Raw genomic sequence first — 20123 nt, 5'->3', positions numbered from 1 at the left:
GATGGTTACATTTGTTATTTTTATTCATCTTTAAGTAGGATATCTAGGTATAAGGAAACCCAACCACCAAATAGAAAACGTTATTTATTGCCATTTAATCACCAAATGTTAAAATGACACATTCCCATTGCCTCATCTGGAGTACTAATAAATGTGAGCACCTCACATGGGTAGATGGGTTGGGAGGAAAGGTGATACTTTGTACCCTGCATTACAGGACGTATTGTGAAGTACATTGATCTCTCCCTCTTCCCTGACATTTGAGATTCATCCTCCGTAATATACAGAACACTTGCGAGCACATCTCAAGGCAGGTGCCCAACCCTGTCTTACCCCATAACCACAGAATTACTGTCTGTCTTACCCCATAACCACAGAACCCTGTCTTACCCCATAACCACAGAATTACTGCATGTTATTTGACTGCCACTTCAAAATCCTTCATTTAAACTCAAGCCCCCTCTCTAACTTACAAAGCCTTCAACAACACTTCCCCCCAATGCATCTTAACCCTCATCTAGAAACACACCCCAAAAACACCCCTTCCATTCTGTCCATGACCTCCGTCTCACTTCCCTTATTAGCTCTTCTCACTACCGTGCTGCCCCCTCTCTCCGCAATTCCCTACCATGCACCATCAGACTCTCCCCCAACTTCCAGACTTTTAAAAGCTCCCTGAAGGGCTTCCTTAAAAAGGTGAGTTATTCAACATAAACTCACTCACTCCCCCCCAAGCCACTCCCCCCCCCCAAGCCACCCCTCCCCTTCCCCCCCCACCCCCCGGAGCGGAGGCCTTCTGCGGAGCGCATGTGGGCGAGCCCGGCAGGTCCACCGGGCCCCACTTCCGGCATCCGCCTGCCGGGGCCCACCTCCACCGTCAGACCAGGGATAACCATTCCGGCTCTTCCCCCATCAGCGGCCCTGGATGTTCTACCAATCACTTGGTAACTGTATACACACAACTATTACCTTAAAGCTCTGAATAGAGGACGACTTTCCAGCATCAGTCAGGGAACGGTTCACCCAACTTACGATGATGTCATCGTTTGCTTTCTGTCCGTCGCCAAGATCCTCCAGAACATTGAGTGTGTACCTGGAAATAAAAGAAAAATCCACAAATTGAATTAGACCAACATGGTCGATTAGAAAGAAGATCTAAACGAGAGAGAAATGGGCTTACAAGCCGGGCAGAAAAGAACCAATCGGCATGTATAGATTGTGACTGTAAATATTGACAACTTCTACATGGTCTAATTTTCTTACACTGGTGTGAGTAGCATTACTGCAGGGGGACTCAACTCCAGTCCTCAAGCCCCCCCAACAGGCCAGGATTTAAAGCCATCACAGCTTCAGCACAGGTGACTCAGTCTGTCCATGCTTCAGCACAGGTGGCACAATCAGCCACCTGTGCTGAAGTTGGGATATCCTGAAAACCTGACCTGTTGGGGGGGCTTGAAGATTGGAGTTGAGAACCCCTGCTTTCCTGTATTTCACATAACTGGATATGCTCGTCGCCCATCACAACAGCAGTGCATGTACTATTATTGCCTACGTTGGTTTTGGAAAAGGTCCCTCTAACCTGCATTCTTGTTTCAAACTAACCAAGATACAGGATTAATAAAAAGTAAAGAGACACAGCTTGAAACAAAACTAATGATAAACTAAAAAAAGATATACCCTATAACTCAGCGCAAAAAAATATATATATATATAAAGTGTAAATACAATATGTGAATAATAAGCTTATTGCTAAGTGAAAGCTGCCACGGGGTCTCTGCCAAACAAATTCCTCACAAACTCATTACAAACAATTATACAAAAAATGCAATGACCCGGCGCTTCAGGCTACAACAATACCCCAGTCCAATGATTAGTCCATATAGATATGGAAAGTTCTTTTCAATATTCCAGCTGATGGAGCGATGGTGATCCAATTGCTGGCTGCTGGTTCCGAACTCCTCCTAGTATGTAATGGACAAAAAGGAAAAGACCATTGCGCAGCCACAAGAATCCATAAATAACTCCACAACAGATTAAAGTAATGAACTTACAGACTTGCTGTGTTATTGTTCCTTTGAGACAATCTGTGCTTTTAACCTCTTCTCTTCCAGATATCACAAATCCCACGTGTTGTATGTCTATCCTCCAGGTTTTCTGTCTGTTCACAGCATTACCACTTGGTCATAGTTCCCATGTGTTCCCAGAAAGGAAATAACATGAAAGATGATGGTGCAGATTGATAAAAATGTATTACAATAAAAATAAAAAACAGCCAAGGGCTTACTCACATAAACCAGGCTGTATAAAAACAGCTGACAACGTGCCGTCCGCAGCTTGATACAATCAGGTAGGCAGGCAGGCTTCTGGGAGGATGGCGCTATTGTTGTTTGCAAACCCTGAAGTGGCGTCTAACTCTCAGTAGTTACTCTGCGAGATTCACCCTCTCTATTTGCTATAGCTTCCTCTATCTCAGCTTGAGGTGGCCAGCACTGCAGAATGTGCTCTGCTCACCTCTCTGGGTAACTGCCGTCAGCCCGCGCTAAGCCTCGTGATGTCACACTCTGGCGTCTCTCCTGATCTCTATGCTCCTGCTTCTGAAGACCGTGTCAGTTCTAGCTCCTCCCTCTCCATACGCGTTTCTATCATGGCACTATTCACTAATAGAGCACTTTTAGAAAATGATTTTCAAGGTTTCTTTGAAGAAACCACAAGTAGTATGGAATTAGAATCAAATACACTAGAAACACAATTCACAAAATTGGAGAAATTGTTGAATCAAGAAATTAGGCAAAAATGGGAGATTTTCACGTTGAGGAAGTATTTAGAGCACAAAAGGATCCCTAGGGGGTTACGTAATGTTAAAGCACCCACCTTAGACACGGATGATGAAAGCTTTCTGACTGAATGGAAATTTTTATTAGACACATGCTCTGTAGGGTTAATGCAACTACTTATCAAACATAGAAGCACCATTCTAGATAAGATAGATGGGGAGGCCAATAATATTAAAAACCAATTAGAACCTTTTATGACCATGAGAGAATATAAAATCCTGGAGGACAATATTATTCAAAAAATGGCTAAATTAGGTAAAGAAGTAAAAATAATTAAACAGAAAAAATTTCTGAGAGATAAAAAGGACTATGATGAGGAAAAAGAGAGGAATTGGAAAAGAGACAAAAGAGTTTCAACTACTGATGATATTGACTCTAAGGTAGAACCGAATCCAGAATCTACCCCCAAGCCCGAAACTTTACTTACAAAGAAAAGGGCCATAAATAAATCCAATATCACTACCCCGGGACGAGTAGAACCTAGTACTAGAACAGATAAAATACAGGGAACTAAAAATAGTAAAAAATCTAACTCTAAACAGGAGTGGTCGAGGTTAGAACGTAAGGGGGAAGAAAGGGATTATGATCATAGGGAGTATAGAGAAAGATCACCCCTACATAGATTAAATGATAGGGACCAAACCTATAGGGGTTACAGAGAAAGATCACCCATTTTAAGATCGAATGAGAGACCCAAAGAGAACCATAGGGGTCCTACCCATTTTTTAGAGTATCGCAGGGACCACGAACCAGTGAAAGCACAGTGGAGAGAAAAAGGAATTCCATCAATGAAACAAGGTGTATTAGAAAGAAAGCGGTCCAGAGCGGACGATATAGAGGAAAGAGGGGAGGGACACGAAAGAGAAAGAAAAAGACAAGACCCAGGAAAACACTGGTAGAGCATAAAAGTAATATCTTTAATATTAGTTCGTATCAACTTACCCAGACTGAAACTACAGTTTTAGAGAAAGGCCTAAATTTTGCCCCAGTACGTGGCCCAAACCCCTTTGAACTCTATGTAGATGTCCATAAATTCATCAGGAAGCTTACACTAAAGAAATATTTCCTGAGGGACCCTGTTAGTAGAACTTTAAACACAGGAAACCAAGTCCCTAAAGAAAAAATAGAAAATCCCATAACACCCTTTAAAAATAAAAGTAAATTTTACCCCAGAGCCATAAAAGGGAATTATATTGATACTTTTACAGATATGGTGATTAGTGATCTTGAAAAAACAGGGAGTAACTTTAAGGGTAAAAAATACAACCTAACCAAAGGAGAAAAGGAGGCTGTAAAATCTTTAACTGAGAATAAGGACATTGTTATAAAAACAGCGGACAAAGGGGGGGGGGGGTCTGGTTGTTATGGACACCAGCTTCTATAGAGAGGAGTCCAGTAGAATTTTAGGTGACAATTCCACCTATGATAGGCTTTTGAGTAACCCTACAGAGACAATCAAAAAGGAATTAACTACTATCATGGAAAGAGGATTTGAAGATGAAGTAATAACAAAAAAGGAATTAGAATACCTAATAGTTAAAAATCCTAAAGTACCAATATTCTACTTCATCCCTAAACTACATAAGAACACAACCAGACCCCCCGGCCGCCCAATAATATCAGGCATAGGTTCGCTTACATCTAAACTGAGCAAATTCTTAGATCATCTGTTACAGAAATATGTCCAGAAAACTCCTTATCTAAGAGATACGTCCCATGTACTACAACTAATTCAAGATGTTGAATGGGATGAGCAATTAATATGGGTAACATGTGACGTGGTGTCTTTATACACCTCCATCAAACACGTGGATGGTTTAAAGGCAGTCCAGCAGACACTTGAGGGAGATATGAATGTTGGAGATAATTTGAAATCATTTATATTAAGTGGGATACAATATATACTAACCCACAATTATTTTAATTATGATGGAGATTACTTCCTCCAGACATGCGGCACCGCAATGGGCACCCGGTTTGCACCTAGCTACGCTAACCTATTTATGGATATGTGGGAGCGTGGCTACATATGGAACAACAACCCATATGGTGCAAACCTGGTGCTCTGGAAGAGATTTATCGACGATGTGCTGTGTGTCTGGAGGGGGACGATAGATGATCTAGAATTGTTTAAAGTATATTTGAATAATAATCCTTTTAATATAAAATTCACATTTACCTGCAGTAGTATAATTATCAATTTCTTAGACTTAACCCTGTATGTAGAAAACAGATACAAACAAAAACATACCATAAGGAGGTGGATGCTAATACGTATCTTTTGGCTTCTAGCCACCACCATCCAAAATGGATACAAAATATCCCACAGGGACAAGCCCCAAGAATAAAAAGAAACTGCTCACAGAAGGATGTTTGCACAAACCAATTGAACTCCCTTAGAGAAAAATTTCTTGAGCGAGACTACAGCAGGGAAAGGGTTAATAAAGCTATCTGTGCAGTTAAAGATATAGATATGTCTAGTCTTACCAACCCTAATAACAGTAAAAAGACGTCCACTGTTCAAGGAGAATGTATCCCCTTTATCACCAAATTCAATAGTATGGCCCCAGAAATAAAGAAAATTATAAATAAGCATTGGGGGATCCTCCTTAGAGACCCAATATTGAATACATTCCTGCCAGAACACCCACAAATTGTTTATAAACGTGCTGACAACTTGAAAAGTAAACTATCACCTAGTTGTCCCCTCAGTGGGCCAAAAATAAGTAGCACCATGTGGTTATCTAACCTGAAAGGTTTCTTTACATGCAACAAATGCATAGGTTGTTCTTTCAGTGTTAAAGGCAGTACATTTCAATCAAATGTAACAGGTAAAAGTTATGATGTAAACACTTTTATAAACTGTAAGAGTATGTACTGCGTATACTTATTAGAGTGCCCATGCGGGTTGCAGTACGTGGGGAGAACAGGGAGGAAACTCCAACGTAAACTGGCAGAGCATGTATACAACATAAAAAGGGGGTTGGAAACTCATAGTGTGTCAAACCACTTTAAAAGCAAACACAACCAAAACCCAGAGGGATTGACATGTAGGGGCATAGAATGCCCAAAGGCATATTGGAGAGGAGGTGACAGGCTGACCCATTTATCCAGAAGGGAGACCTTCTGGATTTATACCCTCAAAACCTTGTCACCGCATGGTTTAAATATAGACTTTGATCTGGCCTCCTTTTTGATAGATTGAAGTGACCCCCCACTGCTGTATGTAATGATCAATCATGCAATAATTGTTTTCATAATTATTATTTTTTATGTGGAATGGTAAGAAATGTTATGTCTATGAGCTTGGTGCATTGCCACTTAATCCCAGGGATGATTCCCTAGTGGCTCTTATCATGTAAGTAGATGTGTGCAATTTTAATCAGTTTATTCGCTTTTAATCAATTAATTTGCAATTAATTTGCAATTAATTTGCAATTAGTATTCATCACCTTCCAGGGTATATATATCAGTAGGTAACAACTCCCCCCTCATCCACTGATGAAGTGACCACATTGCGTCACGAAACGCGTATGGAGAGGGAGGAGCTAGAACTGACACGGTCTTCAGAAGCAGGAGCATAGAGATCAGGAGAGACGCCAGAGTGTGACATCACGAGGCTTAGCGCAGGCTGACGGCAGTTACCCAGAGAGGTGAGCAGAGCACATTCTGCAGTGCTGGCCACCTCAAGCTGAAATAGAGGAAGCTATAGCAAATAGAGAGGGTGAATCTCGCAGAGTAACTACTGAGAGTTAGACGCCACTTCAGGGTTTGCAAACAACAATAGTGCCATCCTCCCAGAAGCCTGCCTGCCTACCTGATTGTATCAAGCTGCGGACGGCACGTTGTCAGCTGTTTTTATACAGCCTGGTTTATGTGAGTAAGCCCTTGGCTGTTTTTTATTTTTATTGTAATAATTTTTTATCAATCTGCACCATCATCTTTCATGTTATTTCCTTTCTGGGAACACATGGGAACTATGACCAAGTGGTAATGCTGTGAACAGACAGAAAACCTGGAGGATAGACATACAACACGTGGGATTCGTGATATCTGGAAGAGAAGAGGTTAAAAGCACAGATTGTCTCAAATGAACAATAACACAGCAAGTCTGTAAGTTCATTACTTTAATCTGTTGTGGAGTTATTTATGGATTCTTGTGGCTGCGCAATGGTCTTTTCCTTTTTGTCCATTACATACTAGGAGGAGTTCGGAACCAGCAGCCAGCAATTGGATCACCATCGCTCCATCAGCTGGAATATTGAAAAGAACTTTCCATATCTATATGGACTAATCATTGGACTGGGGTATTGTTGTAGCCTGAAGCGCCGGGTCATTGCATTTTTTGAAACAAAACTAGTGCAATAAAATGTACGAGATCCCTTCAGTCAATATGTCACTGGGTATGAAAACACGCACATTAACATATATGTATATGTATACCTTAATAAATGTTAAAACAAACAACCAGTGGCCCCCTCGATGCACTATTCCTATTCTATAAAACTGCATTGAAGGAGTCCATTTAATTAACCCCAGTAAGCAATCTTCAGTGCCAGCTAGAAACACATTATTTCTCACTGCTATGTTATTTGCAGTTTCCCAATAAGGAAGCCCATGGAAGTAGCCTTGTGTTTGAGGCTCTGATAACACTGTGTGCACTGACCTTCTCATCAGTTGCCAGACCAATGCCAGCGTCAGTGTCGAGTTTCCATCATTCAGGTCCTGCCCGCCAATCCCCACCAGGGAAAACTTGGCCGGATGCTTTCCCAACTCCACTGCGTAGTTGCAGTTCTCCAGCTGGAAGACCAAAGTGAAAGAAGAAAATCATCTCAGGTGCAGCCCTCATTTACCCAAAGTGCTGCAAGTTCCCCGCGGGCTGTTACTTCAAATTACTATCCCCTTGTGAACTGGTAAAAGGGAGCCAATGGACATTATTAATAATAATAATAATATTAATAATAATAACATAACAGCCAATGGACAGTAAAAACAAGAAGTCCCCCTTTCTGCTCAAATGACCTGCACTGAAGCCGTGCCAGCAGCCTTGTGGTTAATTTGCCCTCCCAATTCACAAGCAGGCGTTTTCTGCTTACCTTTTTCATGTTTGCCCCAAGTTTAGGGTATGGTGGCCGGTTAACTTTATTCCAGTCTACAGGGACTTTGATCTTCTCGTACAACTGTAAAATTACTAGGGCGTCCTGTAGGTCACTGAAAAGAATTGGGAGATACTGCAATCAGTGAAATAGGCCTCAAATTAAAGTACTCACAGCGGAGTCGCGTATAGATTCAACATGCGTATAACGTGATGCTAGTTGTGTCTGTTGCAATGCTCGATATGGAGGATCTTTATATATCCCAGAGTTTACATAACACAACTGCGTATCATTATGGAAACCTCCTGTAGGGAGACACCTTATGTTCTCAAGACCCTACCCTCGCTGAATGCAACTAGTCACTTATAACATACAGATCTGCAGATCTGTATTAAATACCCTGTGTTTCCCCCTTGCATGCAATGGACAAAGCTTGCCGGGGCCGGCGTGCCTTTTGCAGATCCGAATGCCGTTTTCGGGAAACGATACGTACCCGTACAGATGGTTAACGTGGGGATTCACGCCCAGGGAGTTCATCCAGTTACGGAATGTTCTTTCTTCCCGGGTCTCTCCTAACACAAAGTGAGAAATGCGAGTTCACTATGAGAAGCCAGTGGGGTCTGCCGCGAGTTTCAGGCCATTAACGGACTTGAGCCATGTGGGATGTCCAAGCTTCCAGTGGATTACCCTTTGTATCGTTTGCACTGGTGTGTCCTTGTTTATATGTCATTCTGTTTATGTAATTCATGTCCTATTGTACCGCACTGTGAATATGTTGGCTCTTTACAAACACACAATAATAATAATAATAATAATAATAATAATGTCACTGACCATCTGTCCCCATCCCAAGGTAGTATCGCGACGGCAATACTTAAATTAAATGTATCTTTGGAAACAGGTTGGTCAAGTAGAGTGAAACCAGCAGCTTTTATTTATGTACAAATCAAAGGAGCAATCCAAGCAATATCCTACGTGTGGTTTCAAATTAAATTAAAAAAAGCACTTCAGTAGTGTTAGTTAGTACTTACTATTTTTATAATTTTAAAATTCAACTCTTAATGCCATTTGTAATGTTTTAATATACTGATCATCATTTCTTTTCTACAGCAGGATTTAGCACACTTCCCCCAGCAGTGCAAGATCTTTGCAACATTTTCCTGTTTGTGATAATTTGTTGCCAACGTTCCAGCAGTTTGAGCTGCAAACTAACAATAGATAATGTTACCATAGTAATATAAGGATATATTGTAGCTGCTGAGTTACACTGACTGAAGGATTGATTTGAAACTGAAAGGCGGCCATTTAGTGAACCCTAGGAAACATGATTTTGCTGATCGGGAGAACCAAATCGAACGTCAGCTTAGGTAATCAGATTTTACTAAAGGTAATCAAAGGCTGCAAATATTAAACCAAGAAAAATATTGTTTTATTTTTTTTAAGCCGACTTGATTGCTGCTTTAAAATCCCTCGTTTGGTCTCGGCTGTGTATAATGCATGAACTACATCTAACCAGTAGATGGCGCACATTTACAATCTTTCATGTGCATAGTGCCTCAAAGATGTTGAAATCCAACCGAGTGCTGGCGGGCTCCCTGCATCTGGGGAGAACGGCAGGGTGCCTCCAATGTATGGCACTGAGTGCAGGCGGGCACCCTGCATCTGGAGAACGGCAGGGTGCTCCCAATGTATGGCACTGAGTGCTGGCGGGCACCCTGCATCTGGGGAACGGCAGGGTGCTCCCAATGTATGGCACTGAGTGCAGGCGGGCACCCTGCATCTGGAGAACGGCAGGGTGCCCCCAATGTATGGCACTGAGTGCTGGCGGGCACCCTGCATCTGGAGAACGGCAGGGTGCCCCCAATGTATGGCACTGAGTGCTGGCGGGCACCCTGCATCTGGAGAACGGCAGGGTGCTCCCAATGTATGGCACTGAGTGCTGCGGGCACCCTGCATCTGGAGAACGGCAGGGTGCTCCCAATGTATGGCACCGAGTGCTGGCCGGCACCCTGCATCTGGAGAACGGCAGGGTGCTCCCAATGTACGGCACCGAGTGCTGGCGGGCACCCTGCATCTGGAGAACGGCAGGGTGCTCCCAATGTACGGCACCGAGTGCTGGCGGGCACCCTGCATCTGGGGAACGGCAGGGTGCTCCCAATGTATGGCACTGAGTGCTGGCGGGCACCCTGCATCTGGGGAACGGCAGGGTGCTCCCAATGTATGGCACCGAGTGCTGGCGGGCACCCTGCATCTGGGGAGAACGGCAGGGTGCCCCCAATGTATGGCACTGAGTGCTGGCGGCACCCTGCATCTGGAGAACGGCAGGGTGCTCCCAATGTATGGCACCGAGTGCTGGCGGGCACCCTGCATCTGGGGAGAACGGCAGGGTGCTCCCAATGTATGGCACTGAGTGCTGGCGGCACCCTGCATCTGGAGAACGGCAGGGTGCTCCCAATGTACGGCACCGAGTGCTGGCGGGCACCCTGCATCTGGAGAACGGCAGGGTGCTCCCAATGTATGGCACCGAGTGCTGGCGGGCACCCTGCATCTGGAGAACGGCAGGGTGCCCCCAATGTATGGCACTGAGTGCTGGCGGGCACCCTGCATCTGGAGAACGGAAGGGTGCCCCCAATGTATGGCACTGAGTGCTGGCGGGCACCCTGCATCTGGAGAACGGAAGGGTGCCCCCAATGTATGGCACTGAGTGCTGGCGGGCACCCTGCATCTGGAGAACGGCAGGGTGCTCTCCCAATGTACGGCACCGAGTGCTGGCGGGCACCCTGCATCTGGAGAACGGCAGGGTGCCCCCAATGTATGGCACTGAGTGCTGGCGGGCACCCTGCATCTGGAGAACGGAAGGGTGCCCCCAATGTATGGCACTGAGTGCTGGCGGGCACCCTGCATCTGGAGAACGGCAGGGTGCTCCCAATGTATGGCACCGAGTGCTGGCCGGCACCCTGCATCTGGAGAACGGCAGGGTGCTCCCAATGTATGGCACCGAGTGCTGGCGGGCACCCTGCATCTGGAGAACGGCAGGGTGCTCCCAATGTACGGCACCGAGTGCTGGCGGGCACCCTGCATCTGGAGAACGGCAGGGTGCTCCCAATGTATGGCACCGAGTGCTGGCGGGCACCCTGCATCTGGGGAACGGCAGGGTGCTCCCAATGTATGGCACCGAGTGCTGGCGGGCACCCTGCATCTGGAGAACGGCAGGGTGCCCCCAATGTATGGCACTGAGTGCTGGCGGGCACCCTGCATCTGGAGAACGGAAGGGTGCCCCCAATGTATGGCACTGAGTGCTGGCGGGCACCCTGCATCTGGAGAACGGCAGGGTGCTCTCCCAATGTACGGCACCGAGTGCTGGCGGGCACCCTGCATCTGGAGAACGGCAGGGTGCTCCCAATGTATGGCACCGAGTGCTGGCGGGCACCCTGCATCTGGAGAACGGCAGGGTGCCCCCAATGTATGGCACTGAGTGCTGGCGGGCACCCTGCATCTGGGGAACGGCAGGGTGCTCCCAATGTATGGCACCGAGTGCTGGCGGGCACCCTGCATCTGGAGAACGGCAGGGTGCTCCCAATGTACGGCACCGAGTGCTGGCGGGCACCCTGCATCTGGAGAACGGCAGGGTGCTCCCAATGTATGGCACCGAGTGCTGGCGGGCACCCTGCATCTGGAGAACGGCAGGGTGCTCCCAATGTATGGCACCGAGTGCTGGCGGGCACCCTGCATCTGGAGAACGGAAGGGTGCTCCCAATGTATGGCACCGAGTGCTGGCGGGCACCCTGCATCTGGGGAACGGCAGGGTGCTCCCAATGTATGGCACCGAGTGCTGGCGGGCACCCTGCATCTGGAGAACGGCAGGGTGCTCCCAATGTACGGCACCGAGTGCTGGCGGGCTCCCTGCATCTGGAGAACGGCAGGGTGCTCCCAATGTATGGCACCGAGTGCTGGCGGGCTCCCTGCATCTGGAGAACGGCAGGGTGCCCCCAATGTATGGCACCGAGTGCTGGCGGCACCCTGCATCTGGAGAACGGCAGGGTGCTCCCAATGTATGGCACTGAGTGCTGGCGGGCTCCCTGCATCTGGAGAACGGCAGGGTGCCCCCAATGTATGGCACCGAGTGCTGGCGGGCACCCTGCATCTGGGGAACGGCAGGGTGCTCCCAATATATGGCACTGAGTGCTGGCGGGCACCCTGCATCTGGAGAACGGCAGGGTGCTCCCAATGTATGGCACTGAGTGCTGGCGGGCACCCTGCATCTGGAGAACGGCAGGGTGCTCCCAATGTATGGCACCGAGTGCTGGCGGGCACCCTGCATCTGGAGAACGGCAGGGTGCTCCCAATGTATGGCACCGAGTGCTGGCGGGCACCCTGCATCTGGAGAACGGCAGGGTGCTCCCAATGTATGGCACTGAGTGCTGGCGGGCACCCTGCATCTGGAGAACGGCAGGGTGCTCCCAATGTATGGCACTGAGTGCTGGCGGGCACCCTGCATCTGGAGAACGGCAGGGTGCTCCCAATGTACGGCACCGAGTGCTGGCGGGCACCCTGCATCTGGAGAACGGCAGGGTGCTCCCAATGTATGGCACTGAGTGCTGGCGGGCACCCTGCATCTGGAGAACGGCAGGGTGCCCCCAATGTATGGCACCGAGTGCTGGCGGGCACCCTGCATCTGGAGAACGGCAGGGTGCTCCCAATGTATGGCACCGAGTGCTGGCGGGCACCCTGCATCTGGAGAACGGCAGGGTGCCCCCAATGTATGGCACTGAGTGCTGGCGGGCACCCTGCATCTGGAGAACGGCAGGGTGCTCCCAATGTATGGCACCGAGTGCTGGCGGGCACCCTGCATCTGGGGAACGGCAGGGTGCTCCCAATGTATGGCACCGAGTGCTGGCGGGCACCCTGCATCTGGGGAACGGCAGGGTGCTCCCAATGTATGGCACTGAGTGCTGGCGGCACCCTGCATCTGGAGAACGGCAGGGTGCTCCCAATGTATGGCACCGAGTGCTGGCGGGCACCCTGCATCTGGAGAACGGCAGGGTGCTCCCAATGTATGGCACTGAGTGCTGGCGGGCACCCTGCATCTGGAGAACGGCAGGGTGCCCCCAATGTATGGCACCGAGTGCTGGCGGGCACCCTGCATCTGGGGCACGGCAGGGTGCTCCCAATGTATGGCACTGAGTGCTGGCGGCACCCTGCATCTGGAGAACGGCAGGGTGCTCCCAATGTATGGCACTGAGTGCTGGCGGCACCCTGCATCTGGAGAACGGCAGGGTGCCCCCAATGTATGGCACTGAGTGCTGGCGGGCACCCTGCATCTGGAGAACGGCAGGGTGCTCCCAATGTATGGCACCGAGTGCTGCGGGCACCCTGCATCTGGAGAACGGCAGGGTGCTCCCAATGTACGGCACCGAGTGCTGGCGGGCACCCTGCATCTGGAGAACGGCAGGGTGCTCCCAATATATGGCACTGAGTGCTGGCGGGCACCCTGCATCTGGAGAACGGCAGGGTGCTCCCAATGTATGGTACTTAGTGCTGGCGGGCACCCTGCATCTGGAGAACGGCAGGGTGCCCCCAATGTATGGCACTGAGTGCTGGCGGGCACCCTGCATCTGGAGAACGGCAGGGTGCCCCCAATGTATGGCACTGAGTGCTGGCGGGCACCCTGCATCTGGAGAACGGCAGGGTGCTCCCAATGTATGGCACCGAGTGCTGGCGGGCACCCTGCATCTGGAGAACGGCAGGGTGCTCCCAATGTACGGCACTGAGTGCTGGCGGGCACCCTGCATCTGGAGAACGCAGGGTGCTCCCAATGTATGGCACCGAGTGCTGGCCGGCACCCTGCATCTGGAGAACGGAAGGGTGCCCCCAATGTATGGCACGAGTGCTGGCGGGCACCCTGCATCGGGGAGAACGGCAGGGTGCCCCCAATGTATGGCACCGAGTGCTGGCGGGCACCCTGCATCTGGAGAACGGAAGGGTGCTCCCAATGTATGGTACCGAGTGCTGGCGGGCACCCTGCATCTGGAGAACGGCAGGGTGCCCCCAATGTACGGCACCGAGTGCTGCGGGCACCCTGCATCTGGAGAATGGCAGGGTGCTCCCAATGTACGGCACCGAGTGCTGGCGGGCACCCTGCATCTGGGGAACGGCAGGGTGCTCCCAATGTATGGCACTGAGTGCTGGCGGGCACCCTGCATCTGGGGAACGGCAGGGTGCTCCCAATGTATGGCACCGAGTGCTGGCGGGCACCCTGCATCTGGAGAACGGCAGGGTGCTCCCAATGTATGGCACTGAGTGCTGGCGGGCACCCTGCATCTGGAGAACGGAAGGGTGCTCCCAATGTATGGCACTGAGTGCTGGCGGGCACCCTGCATCTGGAGAACGGCAGGGTGCTCCCAATGTATGGCACTGAGTGCTGGCGGGCACCCTGCATCTGGAGAACGCAGGGTGCTCCCAATGTATGGTACTGAGTGCTGGCGGGCACCCTGCATCTGGAGAACGGCAGGGTGCTCCCAATGTATGGCACTGAGTGCTGGCGGGCACCCTGCATCTGGAGAACGGCAGGGTGCTCCCAATGTATGGCACTGAGTGCTGGCGGGCACCCTGCATCTGGAGAACGCAGGGTGCTCCCAATGTATGGTACTGAGTGCTGGCGGGCACCCTGCATCTGGAGAACGGCAGGGTGCTCCCAATGTATCACTTAAAGTACAGTATTCTAAAACCCCTCCATAGCCCTTTGGTGGCAAAGCGAGTTAAACTGTAACATTCTCACCTTCTAAGAGCGTCCAGTCAATGTCTTGGTTCTCGGGTTTGGTAAGTGCTGGGTACTTGTTGAAGAGGTTGGCTACAAAGGCCAGGTTTAATTTGGGGTTTCCACAGACCACATCAGCCGGGGTAACAAACTGCCTGCAGCCCAGCCGGTCTGCCTGCTGAAGCATGTATTCAGCTCGCTTCAGATCATCTTTTTCCTGTTGAAACAAACGATAACATAAATACCAAATCCAAAAAAACCTGAAGGAGTGGCCTCAAAAGTACCCTCTTATAAGCTAATAAGTACTAGCTCTACAGTACAGTGCGAGTACCTGGAGTAAGCATGCAGAGCATTGAAGTGAATGAAGCAGGAACCACCAGAAACGTTTCTACCATTCCCAGAGCGTTAGTAGCACTTCCCCACTATTAGTTACTACAAAGCATGTTCAGTGAGACACTTACACTTAACCCAGCCATACTCAGGTCAATCCTCTCCTCGCCTTCTTTCTGTCCTTTGGGTGCAATTTGATTAAGAAGATGGAAATAGGCCCTTGAGTCCTGAAAAGATTAAAGGGAACCCTGCGTTACACTTGGAATTAAAGAGCTGGATCGTCATTATAATAGTATCTACTGAAGGGAGAGAGAAATGAATGCAATGATTTTACTGCTACCTTGACATATCACACACACACACACACACACACACACACACACACACACACACACACACACACACACACACACACACACACACACACACACACACACACACACACACACACACACACACACACACACACACACACACACACACACTGAAAATGGGTTTACTTAGTAAATAATCTCTCAAGGATCAAAACGGTTTGCAAGCGGGTGATTACAGGATGATATGAAACCTCAGCTACAGCTAACGGATAAGAATTATTCTGTGGTCTTGCATTTAAAACACCGCGCAACTTTTCAATATGCCGGAGACTGGCTGGAACGGCGTTCTAACATCTGAAGGGTAATCCTCCCAAGCGTGGCACAACAGCAATGTCCTTCCAAAGCCATAGCACCAATTGCTAAGGAAGTGGCCTATAATAACGGAGGGTCCGCCTGTGGTTAATGCTGTATTTAGCCAGTAACATATGTGGCAAACAGTAGTCCCAATGCCCAATGGCAATTTCATATACTAAGCAACAGGTCATTTAACATGGCTGTTTGAGGGTGTTGTCTAAGTGGGGAACGCAGTTTGTGAATTACAGTATGTACCTTGACAGAATTACCAAAGTCAATAAGCTGAAGAGAGAAGGGGGGAAAGCAGCATACATCCATTGAAGGCATTAGAGGAAAAATAGAATAGATTAATTAGATCGCAGTTATATTTTATGCTATCACAGATATCCCTTACTGATGGCAAAATAACAGCGAAACTATGCAAGATTCATTGGCAAACGTTGCTAATATTTAGTAACTGGCGTAGATCCACAAAACGGTGCTTGATCTTTAGAACGTCTTTACTTCCATCAGATAGGAAGCGTGGCATGCTTTTGTGGATCTTGGCCTTTCGTGCGGTTAGGTTTTCACCGAAAAAGGTACACATCACAGAGAGGAGTAAAACCATAATGCGTCCTGTACCACTTTCCAGGGGATACGTCAAAGCATATACCCAAGTTAAGAATTTTTTTAGAGCAGGGGTGCTCAACTCCAGTCCTCAAGAGCTACCAACAAGTTTTCAGGATATCCCTGCTTCAGCACAGGGGGCTCAATCAGTGGCTCAGTCTTCGACTTAGCCACCTGTGCTGAAGCAGGGATATCCTGAGAACGTGTTGGTAGCTCTTGGAGACTGGAGTTAGCCACCCGTGATTTAGAGATGGAGAAATAGATGGATGGGAAAGACAGATAGATGGGGAAGAAAGGGTTTTTAAAAGAAAAAAAAAAAAAGTGCCACACTAAATATTTATGCCAAGGGACTCTTCATTTGTTTAAACGCTAGAGCGACACATTGCTGCCTGTTCCAGACCAGAAGGGACACACTGCATTATTAAGTAGTCACCATTCCCGTTGTTGCATTGTCTTGCACAGACAGGCCTACACATGACACAAGTACCTTTATGTCAGAGCTGAAGTTGTTGATTTTCTGATAGCCTGCGTTTTCCAGGTGGAAGTTTGCCCATCTCAACAGCAGCTCTTCTGGGGACAGCTTCATGAGATCTTCCAACGTCTCTCCGTCACGCAGCAATGCGGCCAGAGCTGGAACGCAGGAGGGGCGGGAAGGCCAGATCTATTACTCCAAGCTTTTAAAGAGGCAATCAAAGCCGTTTCCCCCTCCGACCCCCCCCCCCCCCCCCCCCCCCCCCCCCCCCCCCCATACAGGATTGAAGCAAGGGGTTTGCAGAGCCGAGCACCATTCATTTAAGCTGCGGGGACACCCTGCTTCCATGACGGTAGCCACTCCAGGCCTCACTATATGGCTGCTTGCTGTGGGCTAACAGGAAGTCGTGACATCATCCTGTGCGGCTTCCGATTGGCCCATGGGTCCGGGAGCTTTAAACTGCAGACGATACTTACACTCCCTTCAGCGATAGGTATCTCTGGAAGCAGGGGATGCCCGGAGCTGAAATTAACAGGGTTCAGCTCCGGAGAGACCCTGCTTCAAACTGGTATTCAAAAATGAAGGGGGGGGGGTGGGAAGCAAAGAACGAGAGGATTGCTCCTTTAACAGATGTATCATTCATCTCAAGTATTTCCCTGAAATGAACACACAGCCACATTATCTGATGGAGAAGTCACCCTGGTAGAAAAGGGCTTAAGGATGGGCCCATGCATTCCTTCATCAACTTCACATCTACGCTCCCTATGCTGGTGTTCATTGTATAGTCACATATATAGCAGTGGATATTGGATAGGAGAGAGCAGGAAACTAACACTGACACGGACCAGATGCCGTAGGATATATAGAGCTTTCGCTATTCAGTTGTAATTTATCCAACTACCAAATTACAAACAGGGATAAAACGGAGCCCAATGCTTATAACAAACGGACATGCGACCTACATTGTAACTGATAGAAAAGCAAAGAAAACAGAGGGGGAAGGAGCAATAATATGGGAATCTCTACTGCCGTATAGAGGAGCGGCTCAGAGAGCCAAGACACGGACTGTAAGAGATGACACGGAGAGTGAAGCAGGGGATTCTGGTTCGATTCTCGTGTCCGCTCCTTGTGACCTTGGCAAGTCACTTTATCTCCCTGTGCCTCAGGCACCAAAATCATAGATTGTAAGCTCTATGGGGCGGGGGCTGTGTCTGTAACATTCCTATGTGCTGCGTACCGCGTGCTATACTGTCATTGTGACGCGCTTCGTGTCCCATTGAGAGAAAAGCGTTAAATGAAAGAAGTTATTATATTATTATATAGAAGGCTACATACAGGCTATTGAGATTGATACAGTACTTTGTGTTCCTCACCTGCTCGTTCGACCTCCTTAGGCTGGGGCCATGGTACTGCAGACCGTGCGGACGCGAGCGATCAGACTGCCTTAAGACAGTGATCGCGTCCATACGGCATGCGGCACGTGTGGGAGGGGGGCGCGCGTTGCGCAAGAAATCAGTTCAAACTGATTTCTTGGCGCGACAGGCCGGTCACGTGAGCGGTTCGCCCAATGAGGGCGAACCAGCTCTGTGACGCCCCTCGGCACGCCCCCCACAGCCAGGTAAGCGACTGCTCACTGACCAGCCCCCGCACGGGCGAAGGCGCCATGCCCCAGCCTTAGTTACAATCTCTAATAACACACATCTAGTCTGCTCTCCTGCCCAGGGGCTCCCTACACAGTGCGAGAGATATCACATTTCTGATCCTGTTCATTTTCTGATCCTGTTTTCATATTTACTATTATTTTGTATTAGAACACTATTTTTCTTTAGAAGAGCATTTATTTTAAAGCACACTTCTTAAAATTTCGTTTTTCATTATCGTACTTTTCAATTACAAAAATATGGATTTCATTGTCCTTTAAAGGCAGGGGTTCTCAAGACCCGCCACAACAGGTCAGGTTTTCAGCATATCCCTGCTTCAGCACAGGTGGCTCAATAAGTCCCTGCTTCACCACAGGTGGCTCAATCAGTGGCTAAGTCTTGGACTGAGCCAATGATTGAGCCACCTGTGCTGAAGCAGGGATATCCTTAAAACTTGACATTTTGGGGGAAGTGGGGGGGGGGTATTGAAGACTGGAGTTGAGAACCCCTGCTTAAGGACTTTATTTGCACTTGATATTAAAACCCCAACCTTAGCTTGGACACCAATCTTGAGCAAATGAATAAAAGATGTGTTACCTTCATTCCGGCTGAGCTCAATGTCTGCAAACAAGCCGATCTTAATAATCTGCCAGAGAAGTCCCAGCACCAGGTGAGTCTTCCCTGCCTTCAGGTCTTCTGCGCCAATGTTCACCACGTGACACCCGATGGCAGAGGCAGAGTTCAATGCCAAGTTCAAGTTTTCCTGCAATTAACAAGGGTAACAGCAAATATTCACGACAACCGGATTACAACCAACTCGCATAACTAATTGTGACAATGAATATAACGTGCGGCGTTTTCGCCCTCAGACAATGAAAACATTAAACACAGCTTCGGTCTTTAGTCACTGTCCCGATTTGGTAACGTGTGTGTGATCTATAATATTGTACAATCAAAACTGGAGGTGTATTATTTGAAGCCTTTTTTTAAAAGAAATGGAAGCATCACTATTTAAGGACATCGGTTACTTTCATTGATTAGTAATCAGGTGTGTAAAAAAATAACAGATTATAATTTGGTTGCAACATTATTATAGTTATTGGGACCTATTATATATCCAATTCACTTTTTCAAATGTATACCATAAGTACCTAAAGTTTTCAACTACATCTGGGATGGAATTTTGCAGAACACCTAAAGGCCTGTCCCGGTCCCTGTCTTTGTCCCTGTCCTTTTTGGAGGTTGCTGTATAAACCAGAAGGGTAAAAGCACACAGTATAACCAGGAGTTGCAAACTCCAGTCCTCAAAGGCCACCAACAGGTCAGGTTTTAAGGATATCCCTGCTTCGGCAAAAGGTGGCTTAACAGTAGCTCTGTCAATAACTGAGCCATCTGTGCTGAAGCAGGGAATATCCTGACAACCTGACCTGTTGGTGGCCTTTGAGGACTGGAGTTGGCCACCTCTGATTTATGCTATTCCCAAACGATAGGTGAAAAGACAGAGAGAAAGTGATTTTTCCCTAAGGTGACTGCATGTGATTGAGGCTGGAATCCAATCCACGCTTCCTGCACTTCAATCCCAATCCCAAATCCCCTTCAAATAATATGCACTGGCAGGTAACTTCCTACCCAAGTTTACAGCTGCTTTACCTGAATGGTGAAAGGGGTCAGTTTTTTTTTGTTCAATTGCTCTTTCGTCAATTGTGTCCGCAACAGACAA

The 20123-nt window shown here is 48.2% G+C and overlaps 1 protein-coding gene across 1 annotated transcript in view; it reads right to left on the bottom strand.

Annotated features, from left to right (window-relative positions):
- Positions 1–20123, bottom strand: part of PLS3 (plastin 3) — a 77475-nt gene that overhangs the window by 2491 nt on the left and 54861 nt on the right. The window contains 10 exon segments of the mRNA XM_075573131.1: positions 970–1093; positions 7501–7634; positions 7931–8045; positions 8424–8502; positions 14709–14904; positions 15149–15244; positions 16779–16921; positions 19001–19166; positions 20054–20086; positions 20088–20123. Of these exon segments, the coding sequence (XP_075429246.1) occupies positions 970–1093; positions 7501–7634; positions 7931–8045; positions 8424–8502; positions 14709–14904; positions 15149–15244; positions 16779–16921; positions 19001–19166; positions 20054–20086; positions 20088–20123 (1122 nt within the window).

This window comes from Ascaphus truei, chromosome 16 (assembly GCF_040206685.1).
Source record: "Ascaphus truei isolate aAscTru1 chromosome 16, aAscTru1.hap1, whole genome shotgun sequence".
Classification (NCBI taxonomy): Eukaryota; Metazoa; Chordata; class Amphibia; order Anura; family Ascaphidae; genus Ascaphus; species Ascaphus truei.
Note: the sequence above shows the minus strand (reverse complement) of the source record. Positions and strands in the feature narration are given on the sequence as shown.